Raw genomic sequence first — 21,934 nt, 5'->3', positions numbered from 1 at the left:
CCACAGACCTCTTCTGTCTGTCTCCTGACGCTGACCTAGTCTGGAAAAACTGATTCACTGTGATTTTTTTTTCTTGAATTTCCCAATCAAGACTTGGTCTGGTGTAATTTCTAGATCTTTATTGAAAGAGAGGTCAGCAAGAACCCAGCAGTTCTTACTACTACTAAACCATCATCTTGGTTCTACCCCAAATCCAACATAGTATTTTTAATAACAATGTGACTAGAGAATGCTACATTAATTTCCCTAGATAAGAATAGAAAATATCGATGATACTCATATGGACAATACCTTTGTGTCCCATAATCACTTTGATAGAAACAAAGAGCAGGAGGGAACAATTTTGTTTTACCCACTACCAAACTCTGTGATTTCCAGTCATTTGAACAGGAAAATAATAAAATTGGTGACTTTTTTTAATTTTTTTTATATTTTTTTATATTTTTATAAAATTGGTGACTTTTGATTGCAATGGGAATACCAGTAAGCAAGCTTTCATGTTGGCAGGAGATAATGTAAGAAAATCATTACCAACAAATTTAAAGTGACCTCGGATGAGTTGTAAGCTGAAGTAAGATTGTTTCAGAGTTATAGTGTATCTTTTAGTAAAGTCAAGTCAAATCAATAAATATTTGTCAAATATCTATTGTGATATTTCGGGCACTGCGATACATGCAGGGTATACAACTAATGATGAAAAATAGGACCATATGGTCCAATGGGGGAGACAATATGCAAGAAAAATGATATATGTGGGATAAATTGGAAATCACAGAAGCAAGAAACTATGTTTAAAAGAGAAAAGCTTCCTATAGAAGGAGTAATTTTAGCTGGAACTTGAAGGAAGCCAGGGAAGCCAGGAGGCAGAGATGAAGAAGAGAATTTTAGGCACAGGAGACAGCCAATGAAAATGCCTGGAATTAAGAGATGAAGAATCTTGTTTAAGAAATATCAAGAAGGTCAGTGGCACTGGATACAAAGAACATAGAAAGGAGAACAGGTGTGAGAAGCCTGGAAGGTTAGAAAGGGGCCATCCAGGAAGGAACTTAAATGCTCAACAGAGGATTTTATATTTTATCCATGAGATGATAGGAAGCCACTGAAGTTTATTGAATAGAGAGATGACATAGTCAGGCCTGCAATTCGAGATCAAGAGATGAGTAGAGCACAGAGTGGAGTCGGGAAAGACTTGTAGCAATAGGCTACTTCAATAGTCTTGGCATGCGGTGATGAGGTCCTGTTATCTGGATGGTGGCAGAGTCAGAGGAGAGAAGAGGGGATATATGAGAAGTGTTGCAAATGTGGAGATGACAGTCCTGGGCAACAGACTGGATATGGAGCAAAGGGGGATAAGTTAGAACTTGAGGATGACTTTTAGATTATAAGTCTTGGTTACTGGGAATATGGCAATGCCTTTAACAATAATTTTTAAAAGTTAGGAAAAAGGATATGAGGGGAAAGATAATGAGTTTGATTTTAGACATGTTGAGTTTTAGATGTCTATGAAATAAATATCCTATTTGAAATGTCTAATAAATAGAAGCAGATGAGAGACTTGAGTCAGCAGAGAGGTTAGGGCTAGACAAATTGATCTAAGAATCTTCAATAGAAATGATCACTGAATCCTTCAGAATTGATGAGATCACCAAGTGACACAGTATGGAGGAAGAAGAAGAGAGGGTCTAGCCTAGAGCTTTGAGGAATATTGATGATTAGCAGATACAGCCTGGATGAAGATACAGCAAAGGATTGAGAAGGGGCAGTCAAAAGGAAACAGGAGAAATAGATGAGAGCAGGGTCACAAAATTCCGGAGAGAAGATAGTATCAAAGAAAACAGAGTGGCCAATTGTGTCAAAGGAGGCAGAGAATACAAGGATACAGATTGAGAAAAGGCCAGTAGGACTGGCAATTAAGAGATCTCTGAGGGACAGCTAGGTAGTCCAGTCTTGGAGTCAGGAGGACCTGGGTTTGAATCTGTCCTCAAAACATTTCCTACCTATGTGACCCTGGACAAGCCACTTAACCCCATTTTCTTGCCACTTTCTCTCTTAGAATTGATACTAAGACAGAAGGTGAGGTTTAAAAAAGTATGTGATTGTTAGTATCTCTAGACAATCTCATAATTCTGAGGACAGAAACCAGACTGAAGAAAGTTAAGAAAAGAGTGAGAGAATAGAAAGTAGAAGCATTAGTTGTTAAAGTCTTTTTGAGGAGTTTATCCACTAAAGGTAGTGGGATATAGGACAATAGTTACAGTGGATGGAGGCTCGAGGGAGGATTTTTTTGAGGATGGGGGAGAAACGTGTGTTTGTAAGCATTAATAAAAGGTTAGGCTACAAATACCATCAGAGAAGAATCAGATTCGTTTTCCATGTTGTAGGCCTTTCAGGATTCCATTTAATGCTTTACAATATTAATTGTTCATGTGAAAGAGGTTATTTTAAAGAAACCAGTATAAATTCTTCAAAAAAATTAAAAACAGCTGAGAAGAGTAGTAATCACATTATGCCTTGACTCATTCATGATTTTATATGTTGAAGAATTGGCTTCATTGGTTGATTACAATTATTTGATTGTGGAATTTAATCCCTAACGCTTGATGAGCAATGTCTAATTCTCTGGGACAAGAATATGAACAAAATCTTAATCTGTTTTGTTCAATATGGATTAGTTTATCTGGTTAAGGATAAAGATCATGAAAGGGGACCCATTTTTGTTTATCTCTGCTCATCTCTATAGAAGAAATTTGGTATTTTGTATCTCATGTTTAAGTTTGAATTTTTGGGAAAGCTCAGTAGCTAATCATTTTTGAAATTTTTAGCTTCTTTAGCTTGATAAATAATAATATTCATGACAAAGTATTACATAAATGTTAACCTTTTAAAAATACAAAATGAAATTTCCTGGGTGCCACACTTTGAGGCCCCTAACAAAGATCTGTGTATCCATATTTCTGTGTTTCTGAATGCCATTCCTTCCAAGAAAACACCAAAACCCTACAACTGATTTTTTTTCCATTTGGAAGGAGATAATGTTTCTCCTAACCATTTGGTGTTAGTCCACACAGAGAAAAAGACTTTTTTTGAAATCTAAATTTAAAATTATTTTCCTGTCTACATTCTGAGCATCTATTGTTGACTCCAGCATGTTCAAATGCCCTAGACTCAGTGAAGGGAATATAAGAAAATGGAAAGAAATGGTTCCTAACTTAGAGAAGCTTCCAATCCAACAGAGGAAGTTATATGGTAGTAGAAGGTAGCAATTTATAATGAAATACCAAATGAATGATGAATACAGTAATACTAGATAGGAATAGGTGTTCAGAGAGGGAAAAGGACCTGGGCCACACTTCCATTACAAACTCCCTCAGATGGAAATCTAAGATTATATCAGGGCAGGGTCTCTATAGTAAGAGAATTTTGTTTTACTGTTTTGTTGGATTTTGGTTTTTTTATGTAGAGACTTATGCTGTTGAGTAGTATGACCCTAATATGACTGTGTGGGCTTGTGGGTCTATAATCTTGGAATGCTCTTGGTTTTTTTCAGTGCTTTTGTTACTTTCCAAGAAATTATTCTTCATAACAGTACTCAAAAAGGGCAAAATATTAGAAATCTTCAAGTGTATCCAGGTGAGTAGAGTTTATTGGTGAATGGGTGGGAGCCTCTGGATTCCCAATGTCTGACATCCCTAGGAGAGACTTTGAATCTAGGATGCAGAGCAGAAACAGTTGCTAGGCATGTGATAGGGCAGGAAAATCTAACCGATAGAAGGTCTGGAAGAGCTCAAGATATTAGTCTAGTTTGCATGGGGGAAGGATGGGTTTGGATATGCATGAAGTGGATTTTCTTGACTTCATGTCTTGACTTTTGCAATTCACTCCTGTAGTTTGCACTTGAAAATCAGCTAAGACACTGCTCTTACAAAATCCCTAGGAGGGATCACTGGCTGGACTGGGCATTGGAGAAGTTCTCGGTAAGTGAAAGTTGCCCCCGATTGGCCCAGCAAGACAGAAGAAATGGAGACCGAGATAGAAAGAACCATTCCACTGTGTGTCTAAGGACTCTGGATAAGAACATTCTTTTTCTTGGGGCATATATGTACTCAATAACGCCACTGGGGTGTATTCATGCCTTATCTAGACTCTTCTACATTTCCTTAGATCTATCTTCAACTTTCTGGACCCAACTTTAACTCCCTAGGCCAGTCTTAACTCTCTCGTCCAGTTCTCTTCCTCAGGGCTCACTTACACCTTCCTGGTTCAATTTTTACTTCTCCAGCCCATTCTCTGTTCTCTAGAACCATCTATGCCTGACTACATCCCACCAGTTCTATCCACAGGACCTTGGACTAATGCTTACCATGGTGGACCAATTCACAAATCCCTGAGTCCTTCTTTCTCCCTTATCCTACACCCTCTCCAAACCTACTCTCATTGCTAGAGAGCTATTCCTAATCATGTAGGTCATTTCATTTCTTAGGCCTGTCAGCCATATTTATCCTTGCTTTCTTGTGTCCACCCTTATCCTTTTGGGCCCACTATCATCATCTAGAGTTGTCCTTATGGCCCCATCCATGTGTTCATCCCCTTTCTACTTATCTATCCTCCCACTGACCTATCTTCTGCCTTCTTCTTTACTCTTTGCTCACTTACCCATTCTCTAGCTGTTATCTCCATTCACTGGTCCTTTTCCTCATCCACCTACCTTTTCTCTCTACCCCCTTTCTCTCTCTAAACCTGTCTCTTTAAACTACCTAGTCCCTATCTCCTTGGATAAACCTCATCCCCTTATCTATCCCTGTCTCCCTGTCCATCCCCATCCCATTGTCTCTTTCCTTATCACTCTTGTCTATTTCTCACCTACCTGTCCATTTTCCCATCCTATATTTTTCTCTCTCCATCCACCCACCCATCATCCATGTTCATCTCCTCTCTATTGTCCCACCCATCTTTCCTCCCATATGATGATGATGTTTGCCTACCCCCAACCAATCCAGCGGTCTTTCTCTGTCATCGATTTATCTGCCCCTCCATGAATGTTTGTCTACCCTCTCCCCGTTCAATCCCCCAAACCCGATTCAACAGTTCTCTCTTCCCTCCAGGAGGAACATATTTGTGAAGTGAAGATTTTCTTTCTGTTACTGCTCTTCACCGTACCCTTTCCATTTTTCTGGGCCTTGTCTAAAAAACAGGTAGGGAACTCCACTGACAAAGCTGTATTTGAGGGGCTGTTGGGAACGAGGTTGAAAAATAGATGGGAGTCAACCAAGGAAGGAGCATATAAAGGCATAAAGGGAAAGTGGGAGATCAGGAGTAAATGGTAAGGGAGGATTTAGAGGATTCCTGTATTTGCTGAGTCTTTATCAGGTGTGAAGTATTGTATGGACAGTGGTGAAGAAGAGACAAAGGGTAATAGTCTCTGACCTCAGGGAAATCATGGTCTAGTCAAAAAATAATACATGTGGCTTTTTCAAGTTTTTTTTAAGCTTAAGTTCTAGTTGGAATATAAGCTACATCCCTGACCTCATGGAGCCTACAGCTGAGTAGGCGAAAAGGAAGCAAATAGGAATAACTGCATCAAATAGAAGGTGAAAGTACATTTTAAAGAGGTATAGAGGGGGCAGCTGGGTAGCTCAGTAGAATGAGAGCCAGGCCTAGAGATGGGACATCCTAGGTTCAAATCTGGCCTCAGACACTTCCCAGCTGTGTGACCCTGGGCAAGTCACTTGACCCCCATTGCCTACCCTTACCACTCTTCTGCCTTGGAGTCAATAGACAGTATTGACTTCAAGATGGAAGGTAAGGGTTAAAAAAAAATTCTATCAAATAATACGTGTATAACCCAAGGGAATTGCATGTCAGCTCTGGGAGGGAGGAGGGAAGAGGGAGAGAACGTGAATCATGTAACCATGGGGAAAAATTAAAAATTTTAAAAAAAATTTTTAAAAAAAAGAGGTATAGAGTTCTGTGTTAATTCATAGGAGGGTCAGATAACTTGCAAATGGGGGGATATCAGGAAAGAATCCATAAACTAGGCTTTGAAATGTGGTTAGGCATCTGACAGGCAGACCTCAGGAGAGAGATCACACTAGTCCAGTGATGGGCAAACTACAACCGGCGGGCCAGATGTGGCCCCCTGAAATGTTCTATCCAGCAGCGTGACATTATTCCTAATCTGACAAATACAACGAGTAGGATACAATACAATGAACTTGGAAAGAGTTGCCTTAGAAACAGACTGACAGATGAGCATTTCCTTTCCTTTGGCTCCTCTTTAAAAAGTTTGCCCATCACTCCATTAGAGGGAGGGAACAGCATGAACAAAAGCAGAAAGTCAGAAATCAGCCCTGGTGAAGACCAAGTAGTTGAGTTGAGCTGGATAGGTATTTGAGGGGAAATGGGAAGATAAGAAGGGAAGGGAAGGTTGGGGATCAATCTCATGGGCCTTAAGGACCTAGTAAAGAAGTTTATATTTGATTTATTAGTAACAGGGCACCATTGGAGCTTTCTGAGCAAGGGGAGAGATGGTATGAAAGACCAGAGCTATGCCTAACAAGATAACTCTGGCAGTATGTGAAGGACACATTAGATCAGTGGTTCCCAAACTTTTTTGGCCTACTGCCCCCTTTCCAGAAAAAATATTACTTAACGTCCCTGGAAATTAATTTTTTTTAATTTTAATAGCAATTAATAGGAAAGATAAATGCACCTGTGGCCATCACCGCCTCCCTGGATCGCTGCAGCACCCACCAGGGGGCAGTGGCGCCCACTTTGGGAATCACTGCCTTAGAGGGAGCCTGAAGGTGGGAAAAGTAGTTAGGAGACTTTTGCAATAGCCTAAGTGAGAATCAGTGAAAACCCTGAACCTACACTTTAGAAATAGAAATGCAGCCAAGAATGGATCTAGGAAACATCACAAAGAGTGAACAGGTTGTAGCAACTAAAAATCTTGGGCTTGAAATGGGCAGAGGAAAAATGGCGAATGGGTAATTGATATTCAATATAAGTAAGGTGACAGCAAGAGAACATTTTAGCTGCCTTTGATGAATTCAAGTCACCAGGCACAGAAGAATGACCTCCTAGGGTAAGGGAAGAATTAGCAAAAGAATTAGAAAATGAGCTACTGAATAGGAAAACTTCTACAGGACTGGAGAAAGGAAAAGTTGGGAAGACAGAAGGGAAAAGAGAGGAATTTACAAATGAGGCTTCATTGCCTTTATTAAGTGACTGCGCAGTGGTAGGCACTCCAGGAGACAAAGGGGGTACAAAGATAGAAATGGCACAGGTCCTACCTTCAGGGAGATTGCAGTCTGGAGCCTGAAGCTTGACTAAGAACCCTGGCATTCTAGGAAAAGACGGCATCCACAGCCCTGTAAAGATTAAAATGAATATATAATAACTATTATATTTTATAAAGTGTATTAATAACTAAAGTTAAAAAGCTAGCTAACCAAGCCAAGGTCACAGTGGGGAAAGTTACAGAACTACATAAACAATAATGTGAAGACAGTGGGGGCGCAGGGAAAGAGATGCTGGGAGAGGAAAGGAATTCTGGGGAACACAGTTCAAAAGGTACATAATTTCCACTTATACATCCCAAAGGAAGAGGTGATCACAAAGAGAGGATATGGTTGATTTCCTTCAGAACTAGACACCCAAGAAGCCTTATTTCTTTTCTTGACAGGTATCTTTACTGGGCTAGTCAATTAGGGGAATGCCTTTGATGCAGCTTATCTCAATTTTAGGAAATCTTAGCGGTTTCTCCTGTTTTCCTAGAGGATAAGATAGAGTTGTGGGCTAGACCAGCAGTCAGCAAAGCCAAATTCAGCTGCCTATTTTGGTACAACCTGTGAGCTAAGAATTGTCATTTAAAATGTAAAAACCAATATTTTCTTTGAGCTAAGAACAAACCAACAAACAAAAAAAAACCAGACAGTGCCAATCCCCTGAGTGAGATAGTAGTATGATTAGATGGTTTCAACACTGATTACTTGGATGTACCCAAGAGATAAACATTAATGGCTCATTGTCAACTCATCTCAGAGTAGTTTTATTAATGACATGGATAAAACCATAAACAGCATGCTTATCAGATTTGCAGGTAGCATGGCACTCACTGGGAGGGATAGCTAGCTGTGTGTTAAATGAGTATCAGGATACAAATAGACCTTAGTAATAAGCATTGGGCTAAGTTCAGATTAAATGTCAGAGAGACAAAAGGAAATTTCATGAATACAAATTGGAGAAGGCTTGGCAGGACAGCCATTTTTCTGAAAAATCTTAAGGTTTTTAGTAAACTGCAATATAAACCAACAATGGACTATGGCCACCAAAAATGCTAAGGCAGGCTCCAGTTACATCGAGGGACAAAGAGCATCTAGAACTAGGGAAGTCAGACAGTATGTGCCCCACATTTTAAGAGGGGCCTTGATCAATTTGATGATATCCAAAGAAAGAGAATTAAAATGGTGATAGTCAAGATTATACCATAAGAATCAGTTGAAGGAACTGAGGATGTTGAACCTGGCAAGAGAAGACTTGAGGGGACATAATAATTGTTGTCAAATACAAGGTGTCCCTAAAATCTTTATTGCAGTGTTAAGCTAGTTTGAAATTTTAACTTTGGGGGATACTCTGTGTTTGAAGGGTTGACATGTGGAAGTGGGATTTTTAGACATGTTCTGCTTAGTCCTAGAGGGTAGACCTGGGAGCAGTGCATGAGGTTAGGGAAAAAAGGTAAATTTAGATGTGATATAAGAAAAAATTTCACAACAGTTAGAGCTGTCCAAAAGTGAAATTGTATGACACATGTAAAACTCAGTGGAATTGCTCATTGGCTACAGGAGGGGAGGGAAAGAACATGAATCGTGTAGCCATGGAAAAATATTCTTAACTAATTAATTAAAATTTTTCAAATCACACACACAAAACTGAAATTTTAGATAGTGGATTCTCCCTCATTAGAGAGCTTCAGATGAAAAAGAAGGACCACTTCTCAAGGCTGTTGTAGAATATAGAAGTCTGCAATATGGAAGTATGGCTTGCATGATAATACACATATAATCCAGATCAAATTAGTTACCATCTTTGAGAAGGAGGGAGAAAAAAGGGAGGGAGACAATATGGGTCTTATAATTTCAAAAAACCTATGTAGGAAATTGTTATTGCATATCATTGGGAAAATAAAATATCTTGAATATATTCAAGTTAAAAAAAAAGAATACAGCCATCTTGTCCTTAATTTTACTTAATTCAGCAGATTAAAGGATGCTTTTTTAAAGGTTCAACAGGTATTTGTCAGTTATAAAATCCACCTAAAAACTACTTTAGTAATTTAACATTATAAGCCCAGAATGCAAGCATAAAAAGGATATTATACATACAATTCTCCTATAGACACCAAATCAGGAATTCCATCTGGGGAAGACAATGGACCCCTTCTCAGAATAATGGTTCTAAATGCATTTATATTTAGAACCATTATATATATATATATATATATATATATATATATATATATAATTAGGAGATATCTAGATGGCTCAGTGGGANTAACTCTGGCAGTATGTGAAGGACACATTAGATCAGTGGTTCCCAAACTTTTTTGGCCTACTGCCCCCTTTCCAGAAAAAATATTACTTAACGTCCCTGGAAATTAATTTTTTTTAATTTTAATAGCAATTAATAGGAAAGATAAATGCACCTGTGGCCATCACCGCCTCCCTGGATCGCTGCAGCACCCACCAGGGGGCAGTGGCGCCCACTTTGGGAATCACTGCCTTAGAGGGAGCCTGAAGGTGGGAAAAGTAGTTAGGAGACTTTTGCAATAGCCTAAGTGAGAATCAGTGAAAACCCTGAACCTACACTTTAGAAATAGAAATGCAGCCAAGAATGGATCTAGGAAACATCACAAAGAGTGAACAGGTTGTAGCAACTAAAAATCTTGGGCTTGAAATGGGCAGAGGAAAAATGGCGAATGGGTAATTGATATTCAATATAAGTAAGGTGACAGCAAGAGAACATTTTAGCTGCCTTTGATGAATTCAAGTCACCAGGCACAGAAGAATGACCTCCTAGGGTAAGGGAAGAATTAGCAAAAGAATTAGAAAATGAGCTACTGAATAGGAAAACTTCTACAGGACTGGAGAAAGGAAAAGTTGGGAAGACAGAAGGGAAAAGAGAGGAATTTACAAATGAGGCTTCATTGCCTTTATTAAGTGACTGCGCAGTGGTAGGCACTCCAGGAGACAAAGGGGGTACAAAGATAGAAATGGCACAGGTCCTACCTTCAGGGAGATTGCAGTCTGGAGCCTGAAGCTTGACTAAGAACCCTGGCATTCTAGGAAAAGACGGCATCCACAGCCCTGTAAAGATTAAAATGAATATATAATAACTATTATATTTTATAAAGTGTATTAATAACTAAAGTTAAAAAGCTAGCTAACCAAGCCAAGGTCACAGTGGGGAAAGTTACAGAACTACATAAACAATAATGTGAAGACAGTGGGGGCGCAGGGAAAGAGATGCTGGGAGAGGAAAGGAATTCTGGGGAACACAGTTCAAAAGGTACATAATTTCCACTTATACATCCCAAAGGAAGAGGTGATCACAAAGAGAGGATATGGTTGATTTCCTTCAGAACTAGACACCCAAGAAGCCTTATTTCTTTTCTTGACAGGTATCTTTACTGGGCTAGTCAATTAGGGGAATGCCTTTGATGCAGCTTATCTCAATTTTAGGAAATCTTAGCGGTTTCTCCTGTTTTCCTAGAGGATAAGATAGAGTTGTGGGCTAGACCAGCAGTCAGCAAAGCCAAATTCAGCTGCCTATTTTGGTACAACCTGTGAGCTAAGAATTGTCATTTAAAATGTAAAAACCAATATTTTCTTTGAGCTAAGAACAAACCAACAAACAAAAAAAAACCAGACAGTGCCAATCCCCTGAGTGAGATAGTAGTATGATTAGATGGTTTCAACACTGATTACTTGGATGTACCCAAGAGATAAACATTAATGGCTCATTGTCAACTCATCTCAGAGTAGTTTTATTAATGACATGGATAAAACCATAAACAGCATGCTTATCAGATTTGCAGGTAGCATGGCACTCACTGGGAGGGATAGCTAGCTGTGTGTTAAATGAGTATCAGGATACAAATAGACCTTAGTAATAAGCATTGGGCTAAGTTCAGATTAAATGTCAGAGAGACAAAAGGAAATTTCATGAATACAAATTGGAGAAGGCTTGGCAGGACAGCCATTTTTCTGAAAAATCTTAAGGTTTTTAGTAAACTGCAATATAAACCAACAATGGACTATGGCCACCAAAAATGCTAAGGCAGGCTCCAGTTACATCGAGGGACAAAGAGCATCTAGAACTAGGGAAGTCAGACAGTATGTGCCCCACATTTTAAGAGGGGCCTTGATCAATTTGATGATATCCAAAGAAAGAGAATTAAAATGGTGATAGTCAAGATTATACCATAAGAATCAGTTGAAGGAACTGAGGATGTTGAACCTGGCAAGAGAAGACTTGAGGGGACATAATAATTGTTGTCAAATACAAGGTGTCCCTAAAATCTTTATTGCAGTGTTAAGCTAGTTTGAAATTTTAACTTTGGGGGATACTCTGTGTTTGAAGGGTTGACATGTGGAAGTGGGATTTTTAGACATGTTCTGCTTAGTCCTAGAGGGTAGACCTGGGAGCAGTGCATGAGGTTAGGGAAAAAAGGTAAATTTAGATGTGATATAAGAAAAAATTTCACAACAGTTAGAGCTGTCCAAAAGTGAAATTGTATGACACATGTAAAACTCAGTGGAATTGCTCATTGGCTACAGGAGGGGAGGGAAAGAACATGAATCGTGTAGCCATGGAAAAATATTCTTAACTAATTAATTAAAATTTTTCAAATCACACACACAAAACTGAAATTTTAGATAGTGGATTCTCCCTCATTAGAGAGCTTCAGATGAAAAAGAAGGACCACTTCTCAAGGCTGTTGTAGAATATAGAAGTCTGCAATATGGAAGTATGGCTTGCATGATAATACACATATAATCCAGATCAAATTAGTTACCATCTTTGAGAAGGAGGGAGAAAAAAGGGAGGGAGACAATATGGGTCTTATAATTTCAAAAAACCTATGTAGGAAATTGTTATTGCATATCATTGGGAAAATAAAATATCTTGAATATATTCAAGTTAAAAAAAAAGAATACAGCCATCTTGTCCTTAATTTTACTTAATTCAGCAGATTAAAGGATGCTTTTTTAAAGGTTCAACAGGTATTTGTCAGTTATAAAATCCACCTAAAAACTACTTTAGTAATTTAACATTATAAGCCCAGAATGCAAGCATAAAAAGGATATTATACATACAATTCTCCTATAGACACCAAATCAGGAATTCCATCTGGGGAAGACAATGGACCCCTTCTCAGAATAATGGTTCTAAATGCATTTATATTTAGAACCATTATATATATATATATATATATATATATATATATATATATAATTAGGAGATATCTAGATGGCTCAGTGGGATAGGAGGTCCTGGATTCAAATTTGACTTCAAACACTTCCTAACTATGTGCCTCTGGGCAACTCGCTTAACCTCCATTGCCTAGTCCTTATTGCCCTTCTGCCTTGAAATCAATACACAGGATTGATACTAAAACAGAAGGTAAGGTTATATATCTGTGTGTATACATTTACACATATACATATATGTGCTTTTATGTATATATAATATGCATGTGTAAATATAAAATTAGAAAGAAAACCAATTGTGAAATAAAGTTATCAAAAATTTTTTTAGAAAATAAGTTCATGGGCCCCAAGTCCTGCTCTATATACTTCTCCTTCACTGTAACCTAAAAGAATGGAATATTCTTTTCTGGGAAGGAAAAAATCCACCATACTGTCAAAAAATCCACTAGTTAGAGCTTCATTCATTAGAATGGGACCAATGGCAAATCAGACCTATCCCCTCACATCCTTTTGTACACCCCCACCTACATTTATATCCAGGTGAAATCAGGTTAAAGCATGTGGCAGAGATAATCTCAAAAAGGAACATTTCAATTAAACAATTCAATATTTATTTTTTAAAAACCCAACAACTTGTAATTGGTCATGTTCAAGAAGAGACTTGGTTTCCCTATCTCCTGGCTAACCCTGTAATAGTTGAAAGCACCAGCCAAGGCTGATGTAAGGGCCACACTGGGCAGAGTGGCCACAGCAGCTGCCACAGCTCCATAAGCCCAGTGGAGCTTCTACCTCAAAGGGATGCTTGTAAGTGGGCTCCAAAGTCACCCTCTGACTGTGAGATTCTGTAATTCTGGGATCGTATGTGGGAGGGCAAGCAGAGGGAGAAGTCAAATAAAAATCTGAAATGTTCACCATAGAAAATTGGGGGGCAGATACACCTGAAGATAACACCTCTTTTTATCCTTCAGGCAAATGGATGTTTTTTCCAAGCTAAGAAGATGAATCATACTCTGGTCAGTATTATTTGATGGTTCCTTCTCTGGTCCCTCTCTCTTTTCCTTTTTTGTGCATATTTTTCTTGTTTCTTCTCTCCATTCCCATTCCCACCCTATTAAGACACTCAAGTCCAGAAACTCAGAAGAGATGGGAATGGTAAGAGGAGCACTCTCAGAGGACTCTGGAAGGACATGAGTGCAAAGAAGATACAGAGAAAGAATTTTCACTGCATTCTCAGTTCTAGAGGAAAGTAATCCATGATTGAATAGTTTTAGGGAATGACTAAAAGAAACTTAGATTTGGAGATATCCCTGGATGACAGATCAATCCCAGGGCACAGAGGAGAAAGAAGAGTGTTTTCAGATGTCTCCAACTAATGCAGACATAGCAGGAGATCAAAGACCTGTCTCTGGATTGGGAAAACTATGGAGTGAAGACTCCCTCTTGGGGTCTAGCTCAATTCATCAGTAGATTATCCTCATGAAATATAAATATGGATGGGAAAAATAAACTCCAAGTCTAATGTTCCACCCACTAAAGCACCTAGCTTCTTCCATCTAAAAACTAGCTATGCCTTTGGTCATTGTTTCCTACTTCTAGAGTCAGGAGGAGAGGTTCCAGGCTTTCCCCCACAACCTGCCTATCAGTGTTCACTTTGTCCTTTATACAATCCTTGAACTCTTTCCAGAGGACCTAGATCCTTGAATATTAATGCACAGACAATGACTAACCCTCAATCGCTAAGGTATTCTTACTGTGTTTCAGGCTGGGTATACTGTGCAAAACGATGAAGTGCAGGTATGAAACGTGTTGCCCTGCCTCCCATTCACCCCCATCCTGCCTACCTGATCCTCATCTCCCCCCTGCTACCCCTCTTTTGTTATCCAACCCTTCTTCTGTTCTTAAAAGCTATCCCCCTCCTCCCCATTTATTGGCAGCATTGTAAAATCCTAAATTTAGAGCGAGAGGGGACCTTAGAGACTTTTGAATCCAGAGACCTGAGGTTCAGAGTAGTTGGAAGATTTGCCCAGGGTCACAAGGCTACTAAGTGTCTGAGGCAGGATTTCAAGCCAGATCTTCCAGAATCCAGGACTCTTATCTACCATGGCCTGTTGCCTCCTTCCAGAGCATCATCCTTTCTCCTCTTCTACTGTCACCTGCTATTCCTTCTGCCTTTTTTCCTAGGTTCCCTTTTCCTTTCCCCCTCTCATCTGGTCATTTTCCTTCCAAAGAGTAGATTCCATCCTGTATTAGAGAGATCTACTCTGATTGTGGGATGGGAGCCCAAGCGTTGAAACTGGGAGAATTAGGGAGGCTGTGGGGAATGGAAAGTACACCACGGGACTGCACTGACCTTATTTCTTTGTGGATCCAGGCATATGTTTCTGGCCTCCTCATAGTCCTCATTACTTTCGGTGAATTATGTTTGTGCCCCATAGTAAAGCGTTGTGGATTGAACTTCTCGTAAGTGTCTGCCTTTCTTGGGTTGGGCTGTCCTGAAGGAGGGAGGGAGAATGTCCTAAATGAGAGAAACTCATGTATTTCATAACTTCACCCTTTCCACTATGGCTCCATCTTGACCTTCATCCTCACTGGCTAATTTACTTTGTTTCCCCCTCTCTCCTAGAGTGATAAAGAAAATGCTGACAGGGATGCTCCTCATCTACTTCTCAATGCTAATGACACTCTACCTGGATCTCGAAATTGAGGTGAAAGGGGGTAGAGAAGATAGTAAGGGGTGTCTAAGGAGTTTTCTGAGGGGAATCAGGGAAGGTATCTAATAGGGACAGACATGAAGGGACCTTTTCCTTCCCCCCCCCCCCTTAGGGAGTCTAGACTCAAGTTCACAGGTCTTTGAAGGTCTCATGGAATTTTCCACAGCTAGGATTATTCTTTATGACAGAAGTTAGTGCAAGTTCGGAAAGGCATCTCCCTTCCCTGTCCCTCTGGCTTAAACAAAAGAAGGGTCAGAGGATGACTGGAAGAATGAAAGGGAAGAGAGCATCTATGATGGAGAGATGAGAGATGTGAGAAAGTGAGGAGGTTTTTTTGACAGGGTGAGAGTTTTTAGTACTCAGATCAGTGGAATGCTTGGGTTAGAGCAAGACAGATGACAATATCTCTTAAAGGAGGACACAATAGTACCAGAAGGTAGATTCGGAATTGGTCAGATGAGGGGCAGCTGGGTAGCTCAGTGGACTGAGAGCCAGGCCTAGAGATGGGAGGTCCTAGGTTCAAATCCGGCCTCAGACACTTTCCAGCTGTGTGACCCTGGGCAAGTCACTTGACCCCCACTGCCCACCCTTACCACTCTTCCATCAAGGAGCCAATACACAGAAGTTAAGGGTTTAAAAAAAAAAAGAATTGGTCAGATGACTATATCCATTGATTCATCATGAATGGCTCAAGTGTTAACATGGAAAGAAGAATTCAAGGCCAGGACTAAATTTCCTTATCAACTCCACCCTGATAGAAGGTGATAAAGAGGAGCGGGAAAAGGGACATAGGGAGCTGAATGTAGATATGGGGGCTATGAGGAAGTAAGGATGCATAGAAAGAAGATGGGGGAATGGGCCCTTTGTTCTTGTTCAATGGGTCCAATGGAAAGAGCACTGGATTTGTAATCCAAGGACCTGTGTTCAAATCAGGATTCTGCTACTTGGAAAGGGAAAGAGAATTCATCATCCCACACTCCATCCATACCTATAAAGGTATAGTCTGATGGAGAGTGGACAAGTTAGGGATATATGGAAGGGATGTGTGTGGGGGGGGAATAGGAAGGGTCCAGGAATTCTTACATTGTATTCCTGTGGGGTTGAGGAATAGAGTGGAGCTATAGTGAGGCTTTGGTTGAACTTGGTTCCCTCAGAAATCCCCCAGGCAGGAGCCTGGCCCCGGAGAATGCTACCTGAGAGTCATTAATGTAGTTGACTCTCTAATTCATCTGGATTTGTATAAAAACAAAACTCTTTCCTACTCCAGACTGTGTGTAGCCTTTAAGGTGAGTAGCTGCATCTATCTCCAAGCATATTTGTATACTTTGTGCATTTCCATGTATGTTTTTGTGTATCAGTGTGTCTCTGCTGGACGCTGACTTTGGATTAGGCCACTTGCCCATTTGTCTCAACTATAACTTCTGGACCCTGCATATTATTTGACCATTCTGCCCTGACTGTAACCTCTAGCCGGCAAAAATTGGAGCTTGCCAGCTCAGCCCAACCTGGCTATGGATTCTAGCCTGGTTTGTCTTCTATATACAGTTAGGGACCAAAAAATCAGGTAAGAAACTATTCCTGCCCTTTCTGGCAAATACATTCTCTCTCTGGTTCAATTCCATTTAAGTGGTATTTATTAAGCATCTGTTACGAGCAAGACACTTGCCCAGGTGCTGACGATGAAAGGACAGACCAAGAAAAGTTCCCTTACCTTGGAGAATGTCTGTCTAACTGAAACCTGTGTGGAAATTCCCTCCACGATACATATAGAAATAAGCAAATACAAAATAATTTGGGGCGGGAGAGAGCACTTAACCCCCCGAAGGAACCAGGAAAAGTTTTTGGCAAAAAGTGGCACCTGAGTTGAGCCTTGAGGCATATGAGGCACAACTGAATCTGGTCATGGATAACCACCTCCTTCAAAGATTCCAGCGAATATCGAATCTGGCTTGAATGGAGCCCCTGCCATGCTAGGAAGATTCTGGAGCTGCTGCTGTACAGGGTTGTAAGCACGGGGGATTTCTTTTACAAAAGAGAAGACGGAGTAAGAAGAGAAGGTACGTTTTTTTACAGACTTCGAAGTACACGATCTCCTCTAAACCTCCAAGTTCATGAATGAGAGGAGGCTCAGACCTAAAGCATTTGCTACAAAGTGTTCACATCCACCAAGTTCACATTCAAATGTGGCATCGCTGATGGAGAGAGCAGTTTGAGTCTCTGCCCCAGCTAGGCTTCAGGGTCTCAGCATCAATATATTGCTCCTTCCATCTTCCTTTTCAAGTGAAATTCTTTTTTTATTTTTGCCATAAGTTCTTCTTCTTCTTTTTTATTATTATTGTCTTGTCATCCATTGTTAGGCACTTTATGTCTGACCTGGAGTCTATAATTCCTGTATTTTAAACCATGGACCAGAAATCCCAGTCCCAATCCCAGACACCATCTACTGAATCAAGTATTCACTTCTTAGATCTGCCTTTCTCTTCTAAAGCCAGGGTCTTTATCACAAGCAGTTATGAATACAAGACCTTTAGCTAGACTAAGAGCAACTTAATGGGCTTCGGGTACAATTGGTCCTTTTTTCAAATTTTTTACTCTTTTACAGAGTTTATAGCAGACAAAAAGTTATTAATGCAATCACAATAGTTCAGAGATTTCATTGAGGAAATTACTAAAATTTAGGCAGAGGTGTGGCTCTGCCTTAATTTCAGCTACCACCTATTTGGGGCTTTAATTTGTATTCTCGTTGTTTAGCATAGTGCCTGGCACAGAACAAACACTTAATAAATGCTTTTCGACTCATTGATTTCTTTCACTCCCCTTTTTGCAGCACAGACTAAGTATAGAATATAGGCCTTCATGATCAACTCTGAGTTTCTTCATATATGCAGTAAAGTCGGGATACAAGCCATGTTTAGGTTAAAAAAAAAAAAAAAGGCAAGACAGCTATATAATAAAGCTGTGACTGAACAGGTATCGGGAAGGGAAAGTTGGGAAGATCTTCTGAACCTTTCCTTATTCCCTGACCCACTGATTGCATCCAACAGCATCATTTTATTAGATCCCTACAGGGACCCAAATGGCTCCTTTTGATCTCTTCCCTTCTCCACTTCCACTCGGCTCTTCTTTGTCGCCACCTCTCCTGCTCTCTCTCCTTCACTCCATGTTTGCCCCATACTGTTGTTACTTCTCCAGATCATCTTAAAGACACCTTAGAGATTGTCTAGTATAATTCCCTTACTCTGTAGATGAGGAAAGCAGGATTCAGAGATGAAGAGAAATTCAGAGGTGAAAGAGGAGACTGAACTGAGATTTGAGTTCCAGACTCAAGGCCAGTGCCTTTTCCACTGTGCATGCCCTATTTCTGGCTATGGCCATAAAAGGTATTATAGAAAAGAGGCTCAGTAGCCTAGGATTCTTGATGTGGCCCAAAGGCAGAGAAATATTGAAAAAAAAAAAAGATCATTGAGGGAAAGAGTTCTGTTAGAGCTAGAGAAACTATGGCAGAATAGTTAACAGTGAAAATTTAGGAGTCTAATCATAGAATCTAGAAAAAGATAAGAACTCAATAGACTTGTAGTATGGTGACCAGAGAGGCTAAGTTAATGTTTTGTTGGGGGTATTTTTGTGATTTGAAAATTTTTATTAATTTAGAATATTTTTCCATGGTTCATGATTCGTGTTCTTTCCCTCCTTTCTCTCCCCTCCCATAGCCAATGAGCAATTCCACTGGGTTTTCCATATGTCATTGATCCAGACCTATTTCCATATTATTGATATTTGCACTAGGGTGATCGCCGCCTAGCATCAACATCCCCAATCATATCCCCATCCACCCATGTGATCAAGTAGTTGTTTTTCTTCTGTGTTTCTGCTCCCACAGTTCTTTCTCTGGATGTGGACAGTGTTCTCTCTCATAAGTCCCTCAGAATTGTCCTGGATCATTGCATTGCTGCTAGTAGAGAAGTCCATTACATTTGATTGTACCACAGTGTATCAGTCTCTGTGTATAAGGTTCTCCTGGTTCTGCTCCTTTCACTCTGCATCAGTTCCTGGAGGTCTTTCCAGTTCACACGGAATTCCTCCAGTTCTTTATTCCTTTGAGCACAATAGTATTCCATCACCAACAGATACCACAATTTATTTAGCCATTCCCCATTCAAAGGGCATTTCCCCCATTTTCCAATTTTTTTGCCACCACAAAGAGCACAGCTATAAATTAAATTAGCCCAATTTGAGGGGGTGGGGAGTGGGGAGAGCAGTGAGAAGAGTAGTTTCTACAAAAGTAAGGAGAAATGGCCGTGGGATTACCCCCCCCCCCCCCCCCTTTGCTCGCCATCATTTTCAAGGATTCAGGCAAGAAATGCTGAGTCAATTGTGCTGACCTGGACAAAGCTTGGAAGCCTATTCCAGGCTTCCAGTTGGACAGAACTGGCCTAGTCTCTGAAATTCTGTGATATATATATATATATATTTCCCTACTGATTTCTACTCTAAGATTTTTTTCATATTATAGTAAAAATCCATCTTGTTCTTTAAGGAGGAGCAATGTACTATCTCTCCAGAAAGAATGCACTGATAAAAGGCGAGGGGCAAGCTATATTCCCAAAGCTACCAGGCTAAAGAGCTCTATCATGAAGATCTGGGTAGTAGCAGCAATGCTGTTTGAGGTTTTCTCATTCATTTCAGACATATAAATTGACACATGCTTTCTTTTAGAAATATGAGAATTATGAGAAAATATATTTGGACTCAGAGCATCAGTATTTTCTGAACAAACTATATTCCTCTAAGACAGTTAAAAAAGAAAATATTCTACTGAAGGAGAAGAAAAAATTTACTCTGGTTCTGTATGGAAAAAGTAGAGACTTCTCAAGCTTTCTGGTAAGAACTGGGAGTGCAGATGGGACAGAAAGAGACAGGTGGCCCTGGGGGAAGGAAAGGGAGAAAAATAAGGAGATAGAATAGGGAAGGATTAAGCAGGGAAGAGAGAGAGATCCCACTATTGGGTCATCTTTACTTTTTAAATTTATTTTTATTTTATTGAGTAATTATGAAAAATTTTCCATGGTTACATGATTCATATTCATTCCCTCCCCTCTTCCATCCCCACCTTCCATAGCCAACACGCAATTCCACTGGGTTTTACATGTGTTATTGATCAAGACCTATACCCATATTATTGATATTTGCACTAGGGTGATTGTTTAGAGTCAACATCTATTGGGCCATCTTTAGGGCTGTCCATGATAATTTGTTTCCCTCTCTTTGCTTTAGATCCAAGATGAAGAGACCATACCAGGGAGTGGACTTACAAATGTGAAGTATATATGATTCAGTTTTCAACAAAGAAAGGCATATTTGGGGGGCAAGGCAACACAGCATGTCTTGAAGGCATCATCCATACCTAGTGGGCTTAGGACAAACATTTATGTTTTCCCACTCGTATGCCCCAAGTGTCAGTGTCTGTTCACCTGCCCGTCTGTCTCACACTGGGAAAGTCCCTGTGTACGCCAGTACCATTGCCCAAGTACATGTCTCGGATGGGGAACCCTTACAGAGGCTGTCCTTTTGTAGTTTTCTCATTATATTGTTTCTATATGGGTAAAATCACAATTTGCTAAACTTGCAAAGAATGACAATTAAGAAAAGAATGACAAGTGCCAACCTATAACAATATCATAATGATTTTTTAAAACAAATTTTAGGGAGATTTAAAGAAATGGAAAATAAAATCATTAATAGTATAACTATTATAATTATAATAATTTCTCATGAGGATAATAACAATTATCAATAACTAGTTATTCTGACTGTTACATTGGTCTCTGCCTTCTCTCTATTCTTATTGCCATTTTTCAAGTCTATATATTTTCATTCACAGAATTTCAAAGGTGAAAGGGAGCCCAGAGGCTATCTAGCCTGACATATACCTGAATAAAAATCTCCTACTACAAAAAAACTACAAAATACAATTGATAAGGGACAGTTAGGTGGCACAATGCCAGAGAACCAAATCAATCTTGGGTTCAAATATGACCTCAAACATTTCTTAACTGTGTGACCCTGGGCAAGTCACTTAACCCGCATCCCCCATTGCCTAGCCCTTACCACTCTTCTGCCTTGGAACCAATATTTAGTATGGATTCTAAGACAAAAGATAAGGTTTAAAAAAAATACAATTGAATGGAGTCAAAGGAAACTAGAGAAATCCCAAAAAGAAAAGAAAAAGCATTCCAAGCATGGGAGATAAGCAGTGAATTATTAAGGTCCAAAGTGGAAAGATGAATGGTCATGTGAGAAGAACAGAAATTGATCAGTCTGTATATGGTGGGAAGAAAGTGGGAAGAAAACTGACATCTTCTAGTTCTTTCCATTAGAGCAAAGCAGAACATGATAACCTTTCAGGTAACTTGAAGACAACTGTCACTTCCACCCTGAGTCAAGTCCTCTCCAGACTGACCATCCCAAATCCTTTCAGCTGATTCTCATGTGACATAACCTCGAGGCCAAAAACAATTTTAACATTTCAATTGCTTTTTGTTTTTTGTTTTTGAGTTCCAAATTCTCTCCTTCCCCTCCTGACCTCTTTCCCCTCCCTGAGGCAACAAGCAATCTGATATAGATTCTACTTTGCAATCATGTAAAACATTTTTCCAAATTCGTCATTTTGTGGATGAAATCTTAAACCCCCCGAAGAAGAAGAAGAAGAAGAAGAAGAAGAAGAAGAAGAAG

General features: G+C 39.7%; 1 protein-coding gene across 1 annotated transcript in view; it reads left to right on the top strand.

The window, feature by feature from the left end:
• The window catches only part of LOC123252541 (solute carrier family 15 member 2-like), a 66,389-nt gene that overhangs the window by 31,977 nt on the left and 12,478 nt on the right, over positions 1-21,934 (top strand). Inside the window, 10 exon segments of the mRNA XM_044681831.1 lie at positions 3,548-3,630; positions 3,888-3,974; positions 5,103-5,192; positions 13,460-13,504; positions 14,253-14,294; positions 14,863-14,951; positions 15,115-15,196; positions 16,357-16,488; positions 19,919-20,083; positions 20,477-20,523. Of these exon segments, the coding sequence (XP_044537766.1) occupies positions 3,548-3,630; positions 3,888-3,974; positions 5,103-5,192; positions 13,460-13,504; positions 14,253-14,294; positions 14,863-14,951; positions 15,115-15,196; positions 16,357-16,488; positions 19,919-20,083; positions 20,477-20,523 (862 nt within the window).

Source organism: Gracilinanus agilis, chromosome 6, assembly GCF_016433145.1.
Source record: "Gracilinanus agilis isolate LMUSP501 chromosome 6, AgileGrace, whole genome shotgun sequence".
Lineage (NCBI taxonomy): Eukaryota > Metazoa > Chordata > Mammalia > Didelphimorphia > Didelphidae > Gracilinanus > Gracilinanus agilis.
This window is presented reverse-complemented; position numbering and strand designations above follow the sequence as displayed.